The 23,664-nt window shown below is 32.6% G+C and overlaps 1 protein-coding gene and 1 long non-coding RNA gene across 3 annotated transcripts; one reads left to right on the top strand and one right to left on the bottom strand.

Moving 5' to 3' along the window:
• Nucleotides 1–1,341: 1,341 nt before the first annotated feature.
• On the bottom strand, nucleotides 1,342–8,189 carry LOC108485053 (protein ENHANCED DISEASE RESISTANCE 2-like). 2 transcript variants are annotated; one of them, XM_017788913.2, is made up of 21 exons: nucleotides 7,674–8,189; nucleotides 6,758–6,832; nucleotides 6,599–6,652; nucleotides 6,303–6,368; nucleotides 6,156–6,217; nucleotides 5,749–5,879; nucleotides 5,628–5,674; nucleotides 5,441–5,541; nucleotides 5,229–5,324; nucleotides 5,096–5,160; nucleotides 4,931–5,002; nucleotides 4,533–4,679; nucleotides 4,124–4,437; nucleotides 3,898–3,961; nucleotides 3,633–3,808; nucleotides 3,152–3,253; nucleotides 2,956–3,006; nucleotides 2,722–2,865; nucleotides 2,255–2,350; nucleotides 2,009–2,110; nucleotides 1,342–1,744 (listed from the first exon to the last, which is right to left on the bottom strand). In XM_017788913.2, exons 1-21 carry the CDS (start codon nucleotides 7,824–7,826, stop codon nucleotides 1,652–1,654), a joined length of 2,211 nt encoding a protein of 736 aa, XP_017644402.1. In that variant the 5' UTR covers nucleotides 7,827–8,189; the 3' UTR covers nucleotides 1,342–1,651. The 2 variants fall into 2 exon arrangements, with proteins under 2 accessions (XP_017644402.1, XP_052885865.1); XM_053029905.1 differs by having other exon boundaries at nucleotides 3,898–3,949.
• On the top strand, nucleotides 3,297–3,908 carry LOC128293958 (uncharacterized). The gene is made up of 2 exons (XR_008284118.1): nucleotides 3,297–3,433; nucleotides 3,651–3,908. It is a non-coding gene; the product is annotated as an uncharacterized LOC128293958 (long non-coding RNA).
• Nucleotides 8,190–23,664: the final 15,475 nt, after the last annotated feature.

The raw sequence follows: 23,664 nt of genomic DNA, 5'->3' as shown, positions 1-23,664 counted from the left end.
TAGAATTTGATTCTTTGATAATTGGAATTTGATTCTCATTTAGAATGGAACATGTATTCTTCGTTTTTCATCAACAGAGAAAATTTTGTACGGAATAGTTATTTTTTGAATATATTATTTTCATTCAAAGATTAGATTCTGGAGAAAAATTCAATTATTGGGACATATTTGTGTTATTTTTCATGTTATGTTCAAAATTATCCTACGTTAATGGATATATCAGACATTGGATTTTAAATATATTATTATTATTATTATTATTATCAACCCGATACAATTACACGATATTAATATAATACTAAATAATTAAATGTGATAATACAAACAATTTGTTTGTTACTAAGGTGTTTTATATGATTTTAGTATAAATTTATACACTACATATTAAATGCAATATGGAGTGAAAATTTTTGAGATGACCGAGTTCACAAGTTTTATTTTATTATTTTAATTTGATTTGAAATGTTAAATTAAAATTTTATTACAGTATAATTAATTTTATATTAGAGCTTTTTATATGATAAACTTGAATCAGTTATTTATTTAGGTCTTCAAAATTATTATTTTAGAAAAATTATATATATATTTTTAATTTTTAAATTTTAAAAATATATAAAATTTGAAATTTTATAAATATTTTAAATTTTTTGTAATTTTGTTGAGCGAGATTAATTTGTTTATTTTCAAAATTGACTGAAACTAAAAGGGTATTTACACTAGTTTGTTATTCAAATTATTCGAATTGTAAAATTTAACTCAACTTGAACTCGAATCAAGTTATTCAAGTTAACTTGAATAAATCGAATAACACTATTCGATTAACTCAAAATTTAAATTTTCTTTTAATTTTTCAAATTGAATCGAGTTTTGCTCACCTTAATTTTTATTTTTTCGAATTACATTATATGAATATAGTATAAATGAACTATTATTAAACTTTCACTTTTTTTAAAAAGACATAGAACATTATGGAACACCAAATGGTAAAAATAATCTTTGTAAAATTTAGATATTTTTTCAAATCGTTTAGTTTTTATACATTTAATGTGCGTCATTCTATTGACGAAGGTCGATTGTAAATACATTGGACATGTATAGGTTGTGGTAGCTACGGAATATCCGTTGGTAAGGGCCACTGTCACTTCAGTTTTGTAAGATAGCCATCCGTTTCTTATCGCCATCCGTTTCTTATCCGTGTGGTAGCCAAAAGGGTATAATTATCAAAGAAATTATTGTCAATAAAAATACTTTTTACTGACAGAATATTAGTCGAGTTTAGACTTTACAAGCCAAATTAGAAGATTGACGAGTATCCTATAAAAATATAATAAAACATGTCAATTTTTAAAAATTACTTATAGAATAAAATATACCAAATACTCACCAATTTTCTTTACATAATAAAGGATGAGAATTGCATTGTAGCTTAATACATGAAACCCTACCAAACAATAAAAAAATGGACTCATATTTTTAATTTCATTTTGATTGGATGGTAAGGAAAGAAAATTAACAACAAAAAAGGGGACCTATACATGATTTGGTATTCGATTCAACCTCTCAATAGTTCATGGTAATGGTATGTGAGCTTCCAATAGATTGGGATGACTAAGCCAGTTTGATTCGATGATTTTCTGGTTTCTTTTCTTGCTCATGGCATTGCTATGTGAGCTTTCGATTGATCGAGATGATTAAGACGGCATGTTCCGAGGAGGGTTTCCGGTAACTCCTCTTGTGTATTACCCTGAAGTAGTAGTTTGGATCATAACCAAAGTCATTAAGCAAATATATTGTACTCGGACTTCAGTATAAGTGTTAGATACGAGTATGTGTTTAACTCAAGTATGTTCAACTTTTTTCTAACTTCATTAAAAATGAAGAATCGGAGCAAACATAGAAGCAACTTACTTAAAATAATAACATGATGCAAGTTAATTTTCTCGTTTCTCTTTCGTTGCTTGCAACTCAAGGAAAGTTAACATTTTTGACACTTTAAGAGAAGTCTTACCTGTATTATAAATGCCATTTCTACGACCAAATTGTTGAGATATCCGAGGACAAGATTAGCTACACCCTGAGCCACCGTCGAAGACCCAACATCTATGTCAGCCTGAAATTTAAACTCGTTTCAGTGATCAGCATATAGTAACACGATAATGAATCAAAAAATCACGAAAATGAAAATATCAGAAAGTCAATCATAACACAATCATCATTCGCAATTGTACTTGGTTTTGAGGATTCGAGAATCTACCTCCAAGTAATTTTTCCCACGGAAATAATGAGTATTGAGAGCTTGACCGAGTAAGCAAGCTTTCTTTCCAACACTTTGTTTGACTATCCATGATCCCTGAAGAAATGGATTATTTGGTAAAACATAGTGTAAATGAGCTTGAGCTCAACATAAAGTTTGAGAAGTGTTCTAATGCTCGAGTCGAGTAATTCTCAAGCCTAATCAAGTTAATATTGAAAACTTTCAATTCAAGCTTCAACTTGAGAACACTTAATCGAGCTCAAAGTCAAGGATGAGAATCAAACTCATCTTTACTAAACAAATGAGCCTAATTGAGCAAGCTCAAGCAATTCAATCTGTTTCTCGCCTGAGTTTAAGTCGGGAAAGGAGCCTCGATTTTGAGTAAAGCTTGCGCTTCTTATAGTTTGATTTGGGCTCAGCTCGATTATACTTCAAAAAGGAAAAATGCCTGCTATAGATTTGCATACCTTAGAAATGTATGGTATGAGCTTAAATCTTGAGTTTCTATAGGCATCATCTCCATTGACGAACTTGTACAGCAATGGGTGATCTTCAATGGGAGTTTTTATCATGTAGTACAGTGCTAATGTATATGTCGGTGAACCAGGAATCTGACTCATAATAATTGAGAGTATCTAATGTGATTATTGACAAAAAAAAAACCATAGAAATAATAAAGAAATGTATAAAACGTAACACACCTGCATATTGATGATAAAGAAAAATTCTGGTCCACCGCGTTCAGCGTATTTCTGCATGAATGTATATCAATGAAGTTTATTTTTCGATCAATGATTTGTATCTAATGCATAGTTTTTCTTTGTTTTGCATAGATGAGTAGTAACATGGATCAGATTTTATAAATCGGAACGTAAAGCACAAAATTATAGTCCAAACCTGAACAATACCACCAACTCGACTGCCTAAATCATCTTCTCGTTTGTCAGATATTAGCCAGTCTGCCCCAACCATTTGCATCGACGTTCCATTTGCTTTAATCTACCACAAAGAATACAAATTTAGAACATAGATTGAAGCTAATTTACATTTCATGGATTTGAAAAGCAAGTAACCATAACTTTCGAAGCCATTGAATGTATTATGAATAGCTTTAAATTCTAACTTTACAAGCTGAGTAATGCAGGCTGAACGGTTGAGCTATATATTCGTCCGACACAGGTATGTTGAATGTTTTCCAAGTTTTATTTAATGCATTTGGAAACTTCAAGAAAAATGAAGAGTCGGTAACATGTATGCATATATGTATAAATGCATGCATGCTGGCATATCATATGCATGTAAAAATGTATGCTGTCGAGCATGGAAATTTTAAATAACCTGTATACATTTTGAAAATGAAATTGAAGTGAATGGATACCTTTCTGTTGTCTTTCAGGTAAGTTTTACTGCGTATCAAAAATGAAGAAGGGTCTCCGGCTGACCAACTGCATGGTGAAGTAAAGGTCGGGTCCTTTTGGAGAGAGGTTCCGTAGGAGAAGACTACGCTGTCTTCCCGAGCCACCTCTTGTAATTCTGTGTAACCTTTCTTTTGAGCTGCAGCATGAATAATAGATTAGAAACAGCTAAGATGCATTCGATCCATCAATTATCTCAATAACTTTGGTTAGCATAATCGAACTCACTTGCAAGACCATGCAATTTTCTCACTAGACCGGCTGCTGATGTTATTTTTGGCTGTGGTATTTTCTGCATGTTAGATTATGAGAAAAAGCTAAAAACACAGTTAATAAATTGTATGAACTCAATACAAATCCAAAGATCGGAAATGTCTCTTCGATATAAAATTCCTTCGCCACATGATTCATAACAATTACTTGAAAAACAAAGATAAATCGGGGATCAAAGTACCGGAGAACTTGATTCAGGAGACCAGTCACTCTCCAAGCGATCATAATCCAAGAATTCATCTGCTTCAGGAACATCAAAGAACTCATCCGGTTCTTGATTCAGACGCAATAGACTTACACGCCCGGATGGTGGTTTTGCTGCCTCAACCTCCATTAGAACATCCTCCTCAATCTTTATTGTCTCTTCGGGGCTTTGAGTATCAATCTTAATATCCTCTTTTTCTAATTGAGGCAAGTGTGCATCACTCGTCCACTCCATGGACAAGCATTCAGGAGGATAATTTCCTTGTTTTGCTTTGAACAGCTCCCGTAAGGCTGCAAATCAGTAAGTTCAATAAAATATTTTACATCAGTGAAAAAGGAAACTAGCTGGAATGAAATTGAATTATTATTAATGAGCAAAGAGGCACCTGCAACTCTCTCAAGCATACGAATCGTCAAAGATCTAGCAGCCGGAGTTCGGAGATAAAATTTCCAGAACTTCCAATCTATAGCAAGCATGTGTTTCACAAGTGACTGTTTTCCGTTGTTCACCGGAGTGATAACATATCCCCCACCTATGTATTTATAAGGAAAAATTTAAAATTCGAGTAAATATGCAAACCATATAAGTAGAGTCATGTTTTGGAACAAGGAATTCAGAGAGGGATATAATGAAATCAGGGCAATGAGTGGAAAAATGCATGTGGAGGTTTATATTGTTTTATCATTCAAATGGTGATTCTGTAGGTTCGATAGGAAAACTTATTCAAAGGCATTAATTAGAGGAGAATGAACTTCTAAGTTCCTAATGTAAAACATGCATTACTTTTTAGACGAGCACGGACATAGCCATTTTGAGGTGGACACTTCTTGTGAGACGCGGAGTGGTAAAGAATCACTGCAACAAAAAAAAAAAAAAAAAAGATATGGGATGTTAAAGCTTGAGAATAATATTTCCAAAACTTCATGCGTTTTGGTTAGACTATAGTACCGTATGTGCCATCATCCTCTCGTCTCCAATAGCGTTGAAGTAATAAATCTCTTCGTTTCATTCCCCTGCAACAACTCTGATCAATAAGAAATCTAAAATGTGAATTAGGTTCAAAGAAGGCATAGAATCTAACCATGGTAGCCAGTCGCTATATAACTTCTTGTGAATGATATCCGTATGACCATCAACGTGCTCGACCACACTGCCATGGTAGAGGCAGAAATCCCATCTGCAAGACAATCGAATATTTAACATCTGGTTCATATATATATATATATATATATACGAATGTATATATTCATGATGATGGAACTTGAATGGAAAGTAAATTTGCAGCAATCATACTCTGATCTTGAGGGACCAAGAGACATGACAACACGGAAAATTGCCTCTGAGGTCCCATCAACCACACCGACAGCCATTATTGCTGGAATATCATTCCAATGCTGAGAACAAGAAGTTTCTTCAGCCAAACAAAAACAAAAAAAGATTGAGAATAGCATTCATGATTAATGTCCCAAGAGCAACCTACCCATCCACGAGTATTCTTGTCTTTTGATTCTTTGAAAAGCCGTAACCCTGTGTTAGAAACACAATGTCAATGATGTGTCGCGTTTATGAACTTGAAACATGGTTTGAACTTAATTTCGTACCGTTCTGACAACCAAATATTTTCCAAGGTGAGGGTGCAACAACATCGGATGTCATTGCCTCGGAATGAACAGATGAGTGGAAAGGCCAATGGACAGAGTCCTTGCTGTGTGTTCTCTTTGAATTAGTCAATCTGTTTGTAGAGGAATAAGCCATTTAAAATATATACAAACACTAACACCCAAGTCCTAATAATATAGCTAAATAAGGCAAATACGAGGTAATTGCATACTTCATACATGTAAGTGGAGGGTTATATACCCCTATCCATATCTGAAAATGTGTCTAATATGGGTACCTCAAGAAAGAGAAGAGTCGGAACAACATAGGTTACTAATGAAACAAGCATTTCAGCCTTTTCTTACAACTAAACTAATAAAACAAATCGGGAGAGTATAAAATATAATACCTCAAAGATGACCATATCTTCTTAGGAGAAGCTGAAATATTCTTTGCAAGACATGGAGATTCCTGAAAAAGAAAATTATAAAATGTAAGGCTTCCATCGCAAGAATAACCATTAAACTCACAGATTTTTAAGTTCATAGTATTAAACCTTTAACGCTGAATCCTTCAAGCAACGAATCCACCTTGCTGCGTCCTCTGAGCTAGTCGCGCCTAACTGTAATGTTTCAATATTAGAAGATTGCTTGCTAATAAGTTAGGTTACTGGGACTCAAGGATGAATGTCAGGTATAGACTCCAACATGGGTATGCTCAATCCGTTCTATGTTTTCCTATGTATTTGGTAGGTCCTTGGAGGGCCGTATCCTCATACCCTCATCCAGATATGTTCCAGACATGGGTGTTAGTATAAAAAATAAACACAGTTCACAGTATTAGTATATACACCTTAAGCTGCTCATTATCAACTGAAGTGCTGTAAATGGTGAAAATGAAGAAGACCTGCATGAGGTGAACACTTCATAAGCATTAAATATTGACATTGCAGCACCGAAAGGAAACATCCAAAGTCCCGGAAAATAAAAAAAAGGGATTTAATAATCAAACCTTCTTGTTTATGCTTGCCCTTCCGTCATCTTTGACCCGAATGCATGAATCAATTATAGCACTTCTAACAGGCTCCTGAAAAAAGAGAGTTTCAGATTATTATACTTTGATTCAGCTGGTGTTACAAATTAAACGGGACTGTAATTGGTAGATTTCTTGCATTTCAATTACAGAAGACCGGTTCACTAAAAACTTTAAAGCTCATAACCATAAAAGACATCACCAAGATTTTTAAAAACGAAATTGCGAATCCTACAATAACTCTTCAATTACAGAGCAGAGGATTTATTTAAAGCCTTAAGCAGAATTTCAAATTAAGTTATCAAGAAACCAGACATATGGTATAAAATTGGATTCTCTTTTTTTTTTTTCTTCAACTACTAGAATGGAAATTTGATAATAGGCAGAAACATTAATGAAACTATTGGCTATCAATGTAAAAAACCAACCGCTTAAACAAAAATGAAATCCAGAAAACTATATATACAAACATCCACACACATATGTATAAACATGATCAAATGAACATAGGGTTTAAAGTATCACTTAAAGTTGAAATCCAGAAAGTTATTTATGCATACATACAAACATGCATATATAAACATGATCAAATGAACATGGGGCTTAACTTAGTTGGTTTATGCAGTCTCAAAGGTGAATTTCGAATCTCAGACATCCCTAACTCATTGCATATTTCTAGGTAAAATAAAAAAATAAAAAACAAACAAACATGCATTTGCCTCATTAAATAAAATGCTTGTCATCAAAACAAGAACATGTCATAATACCAGCAAGAAAAGAACATAGCATTCTCATTTCCATTTTCCAATATGGGGTTCTTTCTTTCCAAAAACATATAAAAGATCCATAGTTCAAGTTCAAAAAAAAAAGGAATTAAAAGAAACAAAGTGTTTACCTCTTCTTCAGAAATGGGGGTGGCTTTATAGCTTTTGAGAACATTGTTATGAAGAATGAAGTAACATTTGCGAGAGAACTGTAAGCCAATACGATTAGAACGTATTGTATATAACCAGCCTTCCATTTTAGCTTCATTTTGAGAAACACCCATTGCTTTAAAATCACTCAGAAACCAAAGCTTTATTTCTTCAACTTCAATGAAGAACGTTTATTGCATGGCACTGGATATCATTTATTTATTAATTTGCTTTGGGTTTTGAATGAAGATTTTGAGGGGTTGATCCTCTGATCCCAGCTAATGGAATCAGAGAATCAAATTAGGGAAAACCAGTGAGGCTTTCGAAATTTGCAGAGCAATTTATCCTTTCCTCCTCCTCTTTATTTTTAAATTTTTTGTTTCTGTTTTGTTTGTTTTATTTTGAGTTTTTCCCTTCAATATTGAAACTCTGTTTTTAGAATATAAACAGAAGATGACGGCTTTTATCCCACTGATTTTCCTGTATTTTATTTCCTCATAATCATTAGATTTTGACATATTAACACTAATTATATAACTAATTAAATATATATATATATATATTTATAAAAACAACTTAAAAATATTTTAAAATTAATAGAAAATCGGTTTAAACTTTTAAATAGCAAACCTGATAATTTTTAATAGTTAATTTTGTATATTCATATAAATTTAATTATTTTTACTTTTAATAAAATATATAATTAATGGAAAATATATAAATATTTAAAATATAAACATGTTATACCAACAAGTGGTTCGATTATACTTTTACGGGGACAATAGAGGTTTAAATCTTAAAGATGACATTGTTGAAAGAGACAATCGTAAACTCCGAATATAAATCGTAAAACAGACCAAACATATCAATATATATTTTATTATTCAATCTTTATTGTTTTAATCTCTAAAAGTCATTGTAAATACATTAATTATATTACAAATGCATTAAATAATATTATTGTTTTGAGTTATAAAAATAAATAATATGTATATATATTTTTAAAATTTATAATATGTATATTTAAGTGTTAAGTAATATTTTTACTTTGATAAAAGCATATCTAAAGTAATTTTTAATATACTGTTTTTATAATATTATTCATAAAATAATTACAATTAATTTTAACTCAAATATTGTATTATTAATATTTTATTATATTTATGGAAAAAATATAAAAAGTAAAATTTATTTGAACAATATCATTATAGATTCTAATTACATTTGTTCTTTGTGACACAATGTTTAGAATTACTTATAGCCCATTTCGAACTCATAAATAGGAGGATAATACACTTCAGCGCACATGCATTGACAACAATTTTCATTCCAGTCGAACTAAGACTCAATTAACATGAAAGTGGAAAATTAGATTATATGCATTTACTTTTAATAATAAAAAATATTAATAATGCTTCATAAAAATATTTATTGTGTAAACACTTTTAGTTATCTATTTAGGGATAAATCTCAAAATTATACATGGATTTTTATTCGATGTATAATTCGATATATGAACTTTGATTTGATGCAATTATACATACGAAACTACAATTGTTGTTCAAATGTATACATTAAACTTTAATTTGAATTCAATTATACATATTTAAAGGAATAAATGCATTTGTGTATTTTATATTAGATATATATAATTATTTTGTATTACAAATATGTATACTGAAAATAGTGTTATATCGATAATTGTATTAGTAATTTGTGCAATTGAATTAAATTAATATTTCATGTATAAAAGTATACAAAACCAAGGTTTATGTATAGCATTGTGTCCCGGGCCACGGATTTCTAACCTCGTGACAATTGCACGTTCAATCAAAGTTCATGTATAGCATTGTGTCATTGGCCACAAATTTCTAACCTCATGACAATCGCACATTCAATCAAAGTTTATGTACAGTTTTGATATTTATCCCATATATTTAAGATAATTTTTTATTCAATGAGAAAATTGTTTATTTATTAATAATATTTTTGTTTCGTAGCAATTATATCTAAAATAAATTATTATCTTGTCTCAATTAATATTATTAATAAAATAAATATAATTATGATTTTTGGTTTAAAAATTATATTAATAATATTTTATCATATTTTCTGAAAAAATTGTGGAAAAAAGTAGAATTAAATTATAGGTATTAAAATCCATAATAATAATATTGATTATTATGTAAACATGTTGAGTTATCTATTCAAGATAACTTTTTGTTCAATGAATTTTTATTCGATAAAAGAATTTTTAATTTTTTAATGTTGTAGAATTATATAAAAGTAATTTTTCATATATTATTCTTATTAATATTATTAATAAAATAATTATTTTTATTCTGTACCTTTTAGGTTAAACATTATATTAATAATTTTTATCATATTTATTGAAAATGAAATGTGAAAGTAGAAAAGATCAATTGAAATCAAATTAATGGTTGAAAGAATATGTTGATGACATTTTGGAGATAAAAGTTGAAGATTTTGGAGATAAAAGTTGAAGTTTACTTTTTATTATTTTAAAATTTTAATAAGTAGTAACATAATAATATAATATTTTAAAGAAATGTAAAATTTATATGGTAAAAGTTTAAATTTATGTGATAACAAAACATGATAAATAGTAACATGCATATGTTAAATTTATACATGTTCCTAAAAGGTTTAGGATGTAGGTTCATAAAGTGAGAGTGTCTTACCGAGTCAAATCGTGCGTGGCACATGATTACCTATCAAAGGAAATGGTGACCATTTGCCTATGGTAGAATTTGAACTAATAGATCCTTCAATAAGTTGGCATTTACCTATCAAAGGAAATGGTGACCATTTGCCTATGGTAGAATTTGAACTAATCGATCCTTCAATAAGTTGGCATTGTCCCCATGTTATGTTGGAGTTTGTCTCTCAACTCTGCAAAGAGCCGAAGTGTTTAAAAAGGTTGCTTGAGATGTAGGTTCATAAAGTTATAGCGTTTTGTCAAGTTGGATCGTGCGGAGTGCACAAACATCTACCAAAAGAAATAATGGTCATTTGCAAGTTTGAAGTGGAGCCCCAACCTATAAGATATAAGCCACTATGGTTTGAGTTCAAACCCTATTTTCATCAACTCTAAACGGGCAACACTTCGAAAACTTTTTTTTAGAAAAAGTCAGTCTCTCCCAAACAATTTAATTATTATATTAAATTATAGTAAAATTAAATAAAATAAATTTTAATTACTATACTATATTTTTAAACAACTTGCTAATTCCATTTCTTTTGTTGTCTTAGAAGTAGTTAAGTAGTCGGCCTCCCTAGTGGAGTTAGCAATACAACTCTACTTAACACTTCTCCACATTATGGAGCCTCCATCTAATACGAAAACACAATTCAATGTTGATTTCCTTAAATCCATCATGTTTGGAAGTCAAAATCAGTATATCTGATGAGAGTTAAGTCCCCTCAGGAATATATTAGTATATAATCTCTCATTTTTTTGTAAATATTTGAGTATATGCTTAATTATTTGCCAGTATCTATGATCAAGACTTGTTGATATTGTGTAACGGCCTAATTTTCAGTGGTGTCGGAAATGGTGATTTGAGATCACTAAATTCGACAAATAAGATTGAACAAGATAGTAATTTAATATTTATGAGTCAAGTAAGAGTTTAGAAGAATTTGTGAAATGGTGAAATTAGTGAATTAAAAGAATTTATTAGGTCAAAAGGGTCAAAAATGAGGTATCGAGACCTCAAAGTTGAAAATCGAGCTATAAATATTTTTATAAATATTTATGGAGTGTCATTGAGTTAGTATTAAAGTTTCGTTAGAAAATTTTAACGTTTGGATGGCTAATTAATTAAAAAGGACTAAATTGAAAATAGCGCAAAATTTGTTAAATTGTGAGTAAATAGCTTAAGTATTTAAAAAGATGAATTTAAAGAGCAATTAGACCCAAAGGTTAATGTCTGGACGGTTTGGGTATGAAATAAGCAAGAAAACAATGTGAACAAGGGGCAAAATTGGAAATAGCATAAAAGTTAATAGTTAAATAATGATGTAATTGAAAAATCTAGACATTTCTTCATATTTTCTCAGCAAAAACGCCATATAAGGTCTGGAGAAAGCTGGTTTTTCATATTTTTACATCATGTGAGTTTAATTCTTACTTTTCTTGATAATTTTATGTTTTATGACTTTTACAATTAGGTCCACTTGTAGAATTCATTAGTTTTTGATTTTATGGGTGAAATTGGAAGTTACCCTGGATGTATAAGGGAATTTTATGATGAATTATTATGAAATTTAAGTTCTAATTTCATATTAAGGTGGTTTTATTAAGTGATTTTGATAGGAAATGATATTTAGGACCTAATTGTAAAAAGTTGTGAATTGAAGGTTTCTGTTGAAATTAAGAATATAAAAGGTTTTAAAATAGTTTATAATGATAAAATAAAGTGTTAATTAAGAAAAATTAGTTAAATTGATGGGTGAATTGAGCAGGGACTAAATTGTGAAAACTATAATTTTGGGGTAAAAGTGCAATTTCGAAATTTGAACAGCATAAATTGTGAAGTGAAATAGAATTGAAATGGATGCTAATGAAGGAATGATTTTATAATTATAGATCAAGAAAACGAATCGAATCGTGGAAAGGAGAAAATTCAAGAATAGTCCCCAATTTCTCGACTTTTGCAAATTAGTCCAGGTAAGTTCATATGGCAAAGTTCAATGTTTTGTTATGAAAATCTTATGATTGTTAAAGTATTTTATTGTTTATGAATACTATCAATTTGCATTAACTAATAAATAATGTGTAACTAAAAGTACAAATTAGTAGGAACAATGGATTTGAGTGCTTCTATTCTGTGACCCTGATGAATTGACGAAAAATATGTGATAAGTGCGCCCGTTTAAGACCATAGCTGGGCTATGGCATCGGTGCAATGTGATAATATGACTCCGTATAAGACCATCGCTGGGCTATGGCATCGGTATAATGTGATAATGTGATTCCGTATAAGACCATGTCTGGGATATGGCTTCGGTATGATATGTGAACCGTGTAAGACCATAGCAAGGCTATGGCTTCGGTGTGTGATGCGTAACAATGTGAAAGTCCATAGTTTACTATGGCAATGTGATAATGAAGTACTCAATTCCCTTATTATTCCCTAATTTGACAATGAAGTAAATGAGAAATGGGCCTAAGGGAGTTAAATTGTGAGTAGCCATATGGAAATTATTCCAATGAGTTATTAATGAAATTGTGATTTGGAGGATGAAATAGTTAAACTAATAGATATATGATTGTGTACGATATTTGATATGATTTGTGTTTTATGCCTATGAGCTTACTAAGCTTCAATAAGCTTACTTGTGTGTGTTTAATATTTTTATGTAGATTGACTTGAAGTGAAGTGGGTAGATCGGATCAACACAACAGGGCACACTATTCAGATCAATTCGGTAGTTTTGTTTTATGTTTAAAGATTTATATGGCATGTATAGAGTTTGAATGAATTGAAGTAAAGATGTTATAAACTAGTTAACAATATTTGTACTAAAACAGTTTTTGATAAGTAGCAGTAGTTTGAATTTGAAAATCACTAAAATAGTAGAAATAGAATTAAATAATGAATAAGTTATGGAATCGAATCTTGATGAGTCTATTTTCATATGGAAGAAGAAAAACAGGTATATGAGCTATATTTTATGAGATGTTTAAATTTTTGTGAAACAGGGCCAGAGCGATTTCTGGATCCCTGTTCTGACTTTGGAAATTCACCATAAATTTTAAAAGATAATTAGAAGTCATACTTTATATGTACAGATTCCTTATTGAGTCTAGTTTTATTAGAGACAAACGGCATAGTCATTGAAGCTCTGTACAGAGAGATATCTGATTCGTAATACACAAAGGTCAGAGTAGTCAAACCCTGAAACAGGGGAGATTTTAACTAATAAACTGTACTAATTGGCTTGACCAAAAATTCTAGAAAAAAATTGGTAACTAGATATATGAGTATAAATTCGGGGAAAATTTACGGATTTGGATTTCGTGTTTTATAACTCGAGATATGAATTATTTAGCAACTATGACGCAGTTGGACAGCTTGTCTGAAAAGTATGATATAAATTATCTAAATTTGGTTAAGTGCTCAAATAAGTTTAGTAGTGCCTTGTGCTCGACTTCGGCAACGATCTTGGGTAAGGGGCGTTACATTTATTGGTATCAGAGCTTCGGTTTAGCCGATTCTCGGAATATGTATGATGTGAAAAGTGTCTAGAATTACATGCCATATAAATCTGTGATAGTGTGCTGTGTATGATCCGATCTAATCCTTGTTTTTATTATAGATTATCTACGATTTGAAAAGATGTCATGTAATATCCCGAATTAGGGCCTAATCGGAATAGTGGTTTCGTGACCACAAATCCGAGATAGAAATAATTATTTTATAATTATTTTGAGGTTTATGATATGAATACATAATTGTGTGAAGATTCCGTGAAGAAATTTTGGGCATAACGAGTTTAATTTAAAGTTAGGGATTAAATTGAATAAGTTGCAAAATTTGCATTCTAGAAGTTTTTAGTATGAAATTACTTTGAAATATTAATTAGGAGGTCTTAAATAGAAATTTTACCAATTTTAAGTTCATGGACAAAATTAGGACATGGAAGGAATTTTTAGAAAGTTTAGTAGTAAGGGTATTTTGGTCATTTAGTTATTAAAATGAATTAAAACAAAATTAAAAGCCAATTTTTGTCCATCTTCTTCATTAGGCCGAAATTTCAAGGGTTCTCCATAGCTAGGGTTTGTTTCAAGCTTCCAAGCTCCATAGTAAGTGATTCCAAGTCCCGCTTTTAATGATTTTTACATTTTGAGATCCCTAACTCGATAAAGCTTATGTTAGCAATAATTTAACCTAGGGTTTATATTTGGAAAAATACCCATAGGTGAAATTTGTGTATTTTGATGTTTTATGATAGAATATGAAGTTTTAAATTATGTTAGACAACTTGTACTACTCGATTTTAAGCAAAAACGAGTAAAAGAGCTTAATCGGTAAAAATACCTAATAGTCACAAGTACATGTTAAAGTGAGAATTTGATGTTGCCATAGAAGAGAAAAGTGATCAGCATGTTGTAAAACATAAGAATAAGGAATAAAGTTTAATCCAGAGCCTAGGGGCAAAAATGTAAATATGCAAAAGTTTAGGGTAAAATTGTAATTTTGCCAAAATTTGAGTTAAGGATTAATTTGATAATGTGAGTATTAAATAAGCTAAATGTGTTATTTTAGATCAAGAAAGACGTGGAATCGACCTCAATCGAGGAAAAGAAAAGATTGTGGACTAAATTGCAAAATCTTTGTATTTTGGTACCAAGGTAAGTTCATGTGTAAATAATGTAGCATAATTGTTATTTTTAAGTTATTGATATTAATTATGTGTTATGCTGAATTTTATTATGAAATGTATGCTTTGTGGTTAATTTCAAATAATATGTAAATTATGTGAACTACTTGTTAAATATAATTGTTACCGAGTATTGATTTGGCATTCTACGGAAGACGGCAAGGATAAGTGTTCGAGGAAAAGCCCGTTTGAACCTTAGGAATAGATTAGGATACAAGTGACATGTCACTAGGATGGTTGAGCATCCGAACTCGTTGAGTTGAGTCCGAGTTCACTTATGGATGCGAATGTCCGAACTCGTTGAGTTGAGTCCGAGTTCGTGAGATGTAACTAGGCATCCGAACTCGTTGAGTTGAGTCCGATTTCACTTATGGATGCGAACGCCCGAGCTCGTTGAGTTGAGTCCGATTTCGCTTATGGGCGGGTTACATGATTGCTTGATTGAATATGTGGCACTTATGTGCAAGTTATCCATGTATCCGAATTATATTCCGATGTGTTCAACGGGTAAAGTTCTACTCAAATGGAGGAAAATTTCGAGATGTAAAGAGACGTATTGGTAAGTGATGTGAAATGGATATTTTGAACAGGTATGTATTTAACCCTCGGGTTGAGTATTGATACAACCACGATAAGGTAATAAGATGATGAAAATTATTAGAAATGTGACATGTGTTTTAGTGATGCATGCTAATGTTGATTGGTATGACTGTTTGTTATGTTACTTATTATTTGCATATGAACTTACTAAGCATTTATGCTTACTCCTCCTTCTTACTCATTGTAGTTTTGGCCAAGCCACTCGAGAGTCGGGATAGGTCAAGGCTCACCACACTATCCTAAGACTTTTGGTAAAGGCTTGTAAATTTAAGTATGGCATGTATAGCAATATATCTATTTTGTGTAAATGATCTTATGGTATGGTAATGGAATGGTTGAGGAAATGTTTGATAATGATAAATTATGAAAATGGTTAGTTTAGATTATGTTTGATGATAAGGAAAAATTAATAAGATACTTAGTGTATAAAAACTCATCAAAAGGGATGAAATTTGCCATAAACAGGATACTGCAGCAACACTGATGCGAGTTTGAAAATTTACTAAAAATCATAGAAATTGAATTTGGTGATGGAATACATATCAAATTGAATCTTATTATGTCTAGTTTCACATGAAATAAATGAAACAAGAAAAGGAATTATATGTTAGAAGATATTATAATTTTAGTGAAACAGGGTCATAGCAGTTTCTGAATCCCCTGTTCCAACTTTAGAAATTCACCATAAATTTTAAAGATATAATTAGGTAGTGTGTTTTATATTCTCAGAATTCTTATTGAGTCTAGTTTCAGGAGAAATAAACCTCATATTCATATGAAGTTTGTACAGAGAGAAATATGGTTCGTAGTAAACAGAGGTCAGACCAGTCAAGTAATGAAACAGGGTAACTTTAACTAATAAACTGTACTAATTGGCCCAACCAAAATTCTAGAAAAAATTAGTAGATAGTTTTATGAGTCTAGATTCAGGAAAATTTACGGATCTTAATTTCGAGTTTTGTAACTCGAGATATGATTTTCTTGTGACTGTGACTCAAGTAGCTTAAAAGCTGTGAATGTAGAAACAAATAATTCAAAGTTCTAAAAATGTTAAACTAAGCTTAGTAACACCTCATACTCGACTCCGGTGACGGTCTCGGGTGTGGGGGCGTTACATTTAGTGGTATCAGAGCAGGTTTAGTCGGTTCTCGGACTACGTGTTGTATGTACGGATTTTGCTATACATGCCATATGTATGAATTGTGATAGTGTGACGACTTCTGACCTTTTTAAATGAATTTTTTTATATAGTAAATGGATCCCGATCCAGCTGTGGCAGATGAAGTACAGAGTAATGCGCCAGCTCCGCTGATGGAGCAGCGCCGACTGAAACCCACCCCTCACTGTTGGTCGGGGAGGAGGGAAAGGGATCGAAGCCTTTCTCCAAATGATGAGTGCATGGTACATCGAGTTCGTTCAGACGAACCCAAATGTACGACCTCCCCCACCTCCCCCAATTCCTCAACCTATGCCTCCAATGCCTCAAGGAGTGGATATGATAAAATTTCACAGAACCCCCGTTGATAGAATTCGTAAACAAGGGGCTGAAGAATTTAGAGCAAATATTGATGATGATGCGGAAAGCGAGTTCGCTTGAAAATTCTATCCGGTATTTGATGAATTATCTTGTACACGAAGAATGTTTGAAATGTGCTACATCTTTGTTGAGAGATTCAGCCTATAATTGGTGGAAGACTTTGATTTCGGTGGTACCGAAAGAGAGGGTAACACAGAATTCTTTCAAGAAGAGTTTGGAAGAAATATATTAGTGAAAGATTTATTGATCGAAATGTAAAGAGTTTCTTGAGTGAAGCAAGGTAATATGACAGTCTCGAATATGAAAGAGAGTTTGTTCGATTAAGTAAGTATGCGGGGAATATGTTCCTCTGAAGCCAAGATGTGCCGACGATTTGAAGACGGGCTTAACGAAGACATTAAGGTATTTGTTGGGATCCTTGAACTAAAAGAAATGGTGGTACTTGTCGATCGAGCTTGCAAGGTGAAGAATTCGAAGGAAAAGAAAAGGTAGAATTTGAAACACGAAATTGGAAGAAAAGACCAATGAGTAATGCACCCTCACAGCAAACCGGAAAGTCAAGAAATATGAATCCTCGTTCCCAAGTTTCAGCTGGGCAATCATATGGAAATTTTAAGAAGCAAAATGTGGGTCCTAAATCCCAGACTACTTCGGCAGCCAGTGTAGGGAACTCGAGATTTGTTAAACCTGAGTGCCAGCGGTGTGGTAGAAATCATTTTGGTCCGTGTAGAGCAAATGAATGTTTTCGATGTGGTTCTCCGGATCATTTTATTAGAGACTGCCCAGAGAGAGCTGAAAAAGAAAAATTTCAGAATACAAAAACAAGTGGGATAGATTCGAGAGGAAGATATCCAAGAAAAGCTGGGAGCGAAGTAAGCAGTAAGAATGTAGCCAGGGATGCACCGGTTAGACCTGAAGGAAGGGCTCCGGCTAGAACTTATGCTATTAAAGCGCGTGAAGATGCTTCCTCACCTGATGTGATTACCGGTACATTTTCTCTCTATAATGTTAATGTTATTGCTTTGATTGATCCCGGTTCTACTCATTCATATGTGTGCATGAAATTGGTGTCTAGTATGAATATACCGTTGAGAATCTGAAATTTATGATTAGAGTGTCGAATCCGTTAGGCAAATGTGTGACTGTTGATAAAGTATGTAAGAAATGTCCTTTAATGATTCAGGATCATTACTTTCCGGCCGACTTGATGTTGTTGCCGTTTGATGAATTTGATGTTATTTTGGGTATGGATTGGTTGACATTGCATGATGCTATAGTAAATTGCAAAGAAAAGGTTATAGAATTAAAGTGTGGAAATGGTGAAACTCTACGGGTTGAATCGGATAAATCGAGAGGCATTGCCTAGTGTGATTTCTTCAATGTCGGCTCAAAGATATCTCGAGAAAGGGTTATGAAGCTTATTTGGCGTATGTAATTAATACAAAAGAAGTTGAAAAGAAAGTTGAATCAGTCTTGGGTTGTGTGTGAATTTGGGACGTATTTCGGAAGAATTGCGGGTTTGCCTCGGTCGGGGAAGTAGAATTTGGTATTGATTTGATCCGGAACAGCTCGATCTCGATTGCTCCATATAGAATGGCACCAACAGAGTTGAAAGAATTAAAGTCGCGATTGCAAGAGTTGGTGATAAAGGCTTTGTGAGACCGAGTTTTCACCTTGGGGTGCTCCGTGTTATTTGTGAAAAGAAGGATGGTTCTATGAGGTTGTGTGTTGATTATCGCCAGTTAAACAAGGTGACAATCAAAAACAAGTATCCGTTGCCAAGAATTGATGATTTGTTTGATCACTAAAAGGAGCGACATGGTTTTCAAAGATTGACTTGAGATCCGGTATTACCAAGCTGCAGTAAAGGAGTCGGATGTACCTAAAACGCTTTTAGAACAAGGTATGGTCATTATGAATTTTTAGTTATGCCATTCAGGTTGACAAATGCTCCTGCTGTGTTTATGGATTTAATGAATCACATATTTCGACCATATTTGGACAAATTTGTTGTGGTGTTTATAGATGATATTTTAATTTATTCAAAAGATGATACTGAGCATCTTTGAACATTTGAGGATAGTTTTGCAAACTTTGAGAGATAAACAATTGTATGCTAAGTTTAGTAAAAGTGAATTTTGGCTCAGGAAGTTGGATTTTTGGGTCATATTGTTTGGTGATGGTATACGGGTTGATCCTAGTAAAATTTCAGCCATTGTTGATTGGAAACCACCGAAAAACGTGGCGAAGTTAGAAGTTTCTTGGGGCTAGCTGGGTATTATCGGCGGTTTGTAAATGGATTTTCTATAATTGCTGCTCCTATAACTAGATTACTCGAAAGGATGTTAAATTTGAATGGACGGAAGAATGTCAACGAGTTTTGAAGAATTGAAAAAGTTATTAACAGAGGCACCGGTGTTAGTACAAATTTAATCGGTAAAGAATTTGTGGTGTATAGTGATGCTTCTCTAAATGGTTTGGGGTGTGTGCTCATGCAAGAAGGAAAAGTGGTGGCATATGCTTCGAGGCAGTTAAAACCTCATGAGAATTATCCTACTCACGATTTGGAATTGGCTACGGTGGTGTTTGCTTTGAAAATTTGGCGACATTATTTGTATGGTGAAAAGTGCTAGGTATATACCGATCATAAAAGTCTTAAGTACTTGATGTCACAAAAAGACTTGAATTTAAGACAGCGAAGATGGTTGGAGTTATTGAAAGATTACGAGCTTGTTATTGATTATCATCCGGGAAAAGCGAATGTGGTTGCTGATGCTTTGAGCAGAAAGTTGTTGTTTGCTTTGAGAGTTATGAACACTCAGTTGAAAGTGTCAAATGATGGTTCGATTCTAGCAGAGTTAAGAGCAAAACCAATGTTTTTACAAGAGATTTCAAACTCGGAAAATGATCAAGATTTGCTAGCCAAAAGAAAGCGAAAGAAGTCGACACGGGATCGATTTGAAATTGGTTCGATAGGTGCTTAATGTTTAAAGATCGGATTTGTGTACCGAAGAATGATGAATTGATTCAAAAGATCCTACAGGAAGCACATAGTGGTTATTTCTCGATTCATCTGGGTAGTACGAAAATGTATAATGACTTGAAGAAAATGTATTGGTGGAATGGAATGAAAAGAGATATATCAGAGTTTGTGTCCAAATGCTTAATTTGTCAATAGGTGAAAGCTGAACACCAAGTACCTTGAGGATTACTCCACCTATTATGGTTCTGAGCGGAAATGGGATCGATTACTATGGATTTTGTTTCGGGATTGCCATTGACTCAGGAAAGAAAGATGCCATCTGGGTAATAGTTGATGATTAACTAAGTCGGCTCATTTTATCCCGATGCGTATGAATTATTCTCTTAACAAGTTGGCTGAATCGTATATTAAAGAAATTGTTAGATTACGGAATACCATTATCGATTATTTCAGATAGAGATCTAAGGTTTACCTCGCGGTTTTGGCAAAAGTTGCAAGATACGTTAGGTACGGTTAAATTTCGATCGCTTTTCATCCACAAACTAATGGACAATCGAGAGAGTAATTGATTCTTGAAGACATGCTCAGATGTTGTGTATTGGAATTTCAAGGAAGTTGGGAAAGATATTTGCCGTTGGTAGAATTTGCTTACAACAATAGCTATCAGACGAGCTTGAAAATGGCACCTTATGAAGCATTGTATGGTCGCAAGTGTCGAACGCCTTTGTATTGGACTGAACTCAAGGAAAATCAGATTTATGGAGTTGATTTAATAAAAGAAATCAAGAAAAGTGAAGATAATTGAGATTGTTTGAAAGTCGCTTGGATGGATGAAATCTTATGCAGACCTAAAGCGAAAGGACATTGAGTTTCAAGTTGGTGATAAGGTATTTTTGAAAGTGTCTCCATGGAAGAAAGTCCTTAGATTTGGACGAAAGGGCAAGTTAAGTCCGCGTTTTATTGGACCGTATGAAATAATTGAAAAAGTTGGACCTGTAGCATATCGGCTAGCTTTACCACCCGAATTAGAAAAGATTCATGATGTGTTTCACGTATCTATGTTACGTCGGTATCGTTCAGATCCTTCACATATAATTTCACCGACAGAAATTGAACTGCGACCTGATATGACTTATGAAGAAGAACCGATTAAGATTTTAGCTCGAGAAGTCAAACAACTAAGAAATAAAAGTGTTGCACTTGTGAAAGTGTTGTGGCAAAAGCATGGGGTAGAAGAGACTACATGGGAAACTGAAGAAACTATGAGAAACCAATACCCACACCTGTTTACCGGTAAGATTTTCGAGGACGAAAATCTTTAAAAGGGGGGGAGAGTTGTAATATCCCGAATTAGGGCCTAATCGGAATAGTGGTTTCGTGACCACAAATTCGAGATAAAAATAATTATTTTATAATTATTTTGAGGTTTATGATATGAATACATAATTGTGTGAATATTTCGTGAAGAAATTTTGGGCATAACGAGTTTAATTTAAAGTTAGGGATTAAATTGAATAAGTTGCAAAATTTGCATTCTAGAAGTTTTTAGTATGAAATTACTTTGAAATATTAATTAGGAGGTCTTAAATAGAAATTTTACCAATTTTAAGTTCATGGACAAAATTAGGACATGGAAGGAATTTTTGGAAAGTTTAGTAGTAAGGGTATTTTGGTCATTTAGTTATTAAAATGAATTAAAAACAAAATTAAAAGCCAATTTTTGTCCATCTTCTTCATTAGGCCGAAATTTCAAGGGTTCTCCATAGCTAGGGTTTGTTTCAAGCTTCCAAGCTCCATAGTAAGTGATTCCAAGCCCCGTTTTTAATGATTTTTACGTTTTTGAGATCCCGGTAACTCGATAAAGCTTATGTTAGCAATAATTTAACCTAGGGTTTATATTTGGAAAAATACCCATAGGTGAAATTTGTGTATTTTGATGTTTTATGATAGAATATGAAGTTTTAAATTATGTTAGACAACTTGTACTACTCGATTTTAAGCAAAAAGCGAGTAAAAGGGCTTAATTGGTAAAAATACCTAATAGTCACAAGTACATGTTAGAGTGAGAATTTGATGTTGCCATAGAAGAGAAAAGTGATCAGCATGTTGTAAAACATAAGAATAAGGAATAAAGTTTAATCCAGAGCCTAGGGGCAAAAATGTAAATATGCAAAAGTTTAGGGGTAAAATTGTAATTTTTCCAAAATTTGAGTTAAGGATTAATTTGATAATGTGAGTATTAAATAAGCTAAATGTGTTATTTTAGATCAAGAAAGACGTGGAATCGACCTCAATCGAGGAAAAGAAAAGATTGTGGACTAAATTGCAAAATCTTTGTATTTTGGTACCAAGGTAAGTTCATGTGTAAATAATGTAGCATAATTGTTATTTTAAGTTATTGATATTAATTATGTGTTATGCTGAATTTTATTATGAAATGTATGCTTTGTGGTTAATTTCAAATAATATGTAAATTATGTGAACTACTTGTTAAATATAATTGTTACTGAGTATTGATTTCGCATTCTACGGAAGGCGGCAAGGATAAGTGTTAGAGGAAAAGCCCGTTTGAACCTTAGGAATAGATTAGGATACAAATGACATGTCACTAGGATGGTTGAGCATCCGAACTCGTTGAGTTGAGTCCGAGTTCACTTATGGATGCGAATGTCCGAACTCGTTGAGTTGAGTCCGAGTTCGTGAGATGTAACTAGGCATCGAACTCGTTGAGTTGAGTCCGAGTTCACTTATGGATCTGACGCCGAGCTCGTTGAGTTGAGTCCGAGTTAAACTTATGGGCGGTTACATGATTGCTTGATTGAATATGTGGCACTTATGTGCAAGTTATCCATGTATCCGAATTATATTCCGATGTGTTCAACGGGTAAAGTTCTACTCAAATGGAGGAAAATTTCGAGATGTAAAGAGACGTATTGGTAAGTGATGTGAAATGGATATTTTGAACAGGTATGTATTTAACCCTCGGGTTGAGTATTGATACAACCACGATAAGGTAATAAGATGATGAAAAATTATTAGAAATGTGACATGTGTTTTAGTGATGCATGCTAATGTTGATTGGTATGACTGTTTGTTATGTTACTTATTATTTGCATATGAACTTACTAAGCATTTATGCTTACTCCCTCCTTCTTACTCATTGTAGTTTTGGCCAAGCCAGCTCGAGAGTCGGGATAGGTCAAGGCTCGATCACACTATCCTAAGACTTTTGGTAAAGGCTTGTAAATTTAAGTATGGCATGTATAGCAATATATCTATTTTGTGTAAATGATCTTATGGTATGGTAATGGAATGGTTGAGGAAATGTTTGATAATGATAAATTATGAAAATGGTTAGTTTAGATTATGTTTGATGATAAGGAAAATTAATAAGATACTTAGTGTATAAAAACTCATCAAAAGGGATGAAATTTGCCATAAA

Source organism: Gossypium arboreum, chromosome 6 (assembly GCF_025698485.1).
Source record: "Gossypium arboreum isolate Shixiya-1 chromosome 6, ASM2569848v2, whole genome shotgun sequence".
In the NCBI taxonomy this organism is placed as follows: Eukaryota; Viridiplantae; Streptophyta; class Magnoliopsida; order Malvales; family Malvaceae; genus Gossypium; species Gossypium arboreum.
Note: the sequence above shows the minus strand (reverse complement) of the source record. Positions and strands in the feature narration are given on the sequence as shown.

What these genes read in the sequence shown, in the direction of transcription:
- LOC108485053 (XM_017788913.2), bottom strand. Translation starts at nt 7,826, where the DNA reads ATGGGTGTTTCTCAAAATGAAGCTAAAATGGAAGGCTGGTTATATACA. An exon ending in TGTCCGTGCTCGTCTAAAAA is followed by an intron (nt 4,680 to 4,930) that starts GTAATGCATGTT and finishes ATAAATACATAG; the next exon opens with GTGGGGGATATGTTATCACT. An exon ending in AAATGGCATTTATAATACAG is followed by an intron (nt 1,745 to 2,008) that starts GTAAGACTTCTC and finishes CTACTACTTCAG; the next exon opens with GGTAATACACAAGAGGAGTT.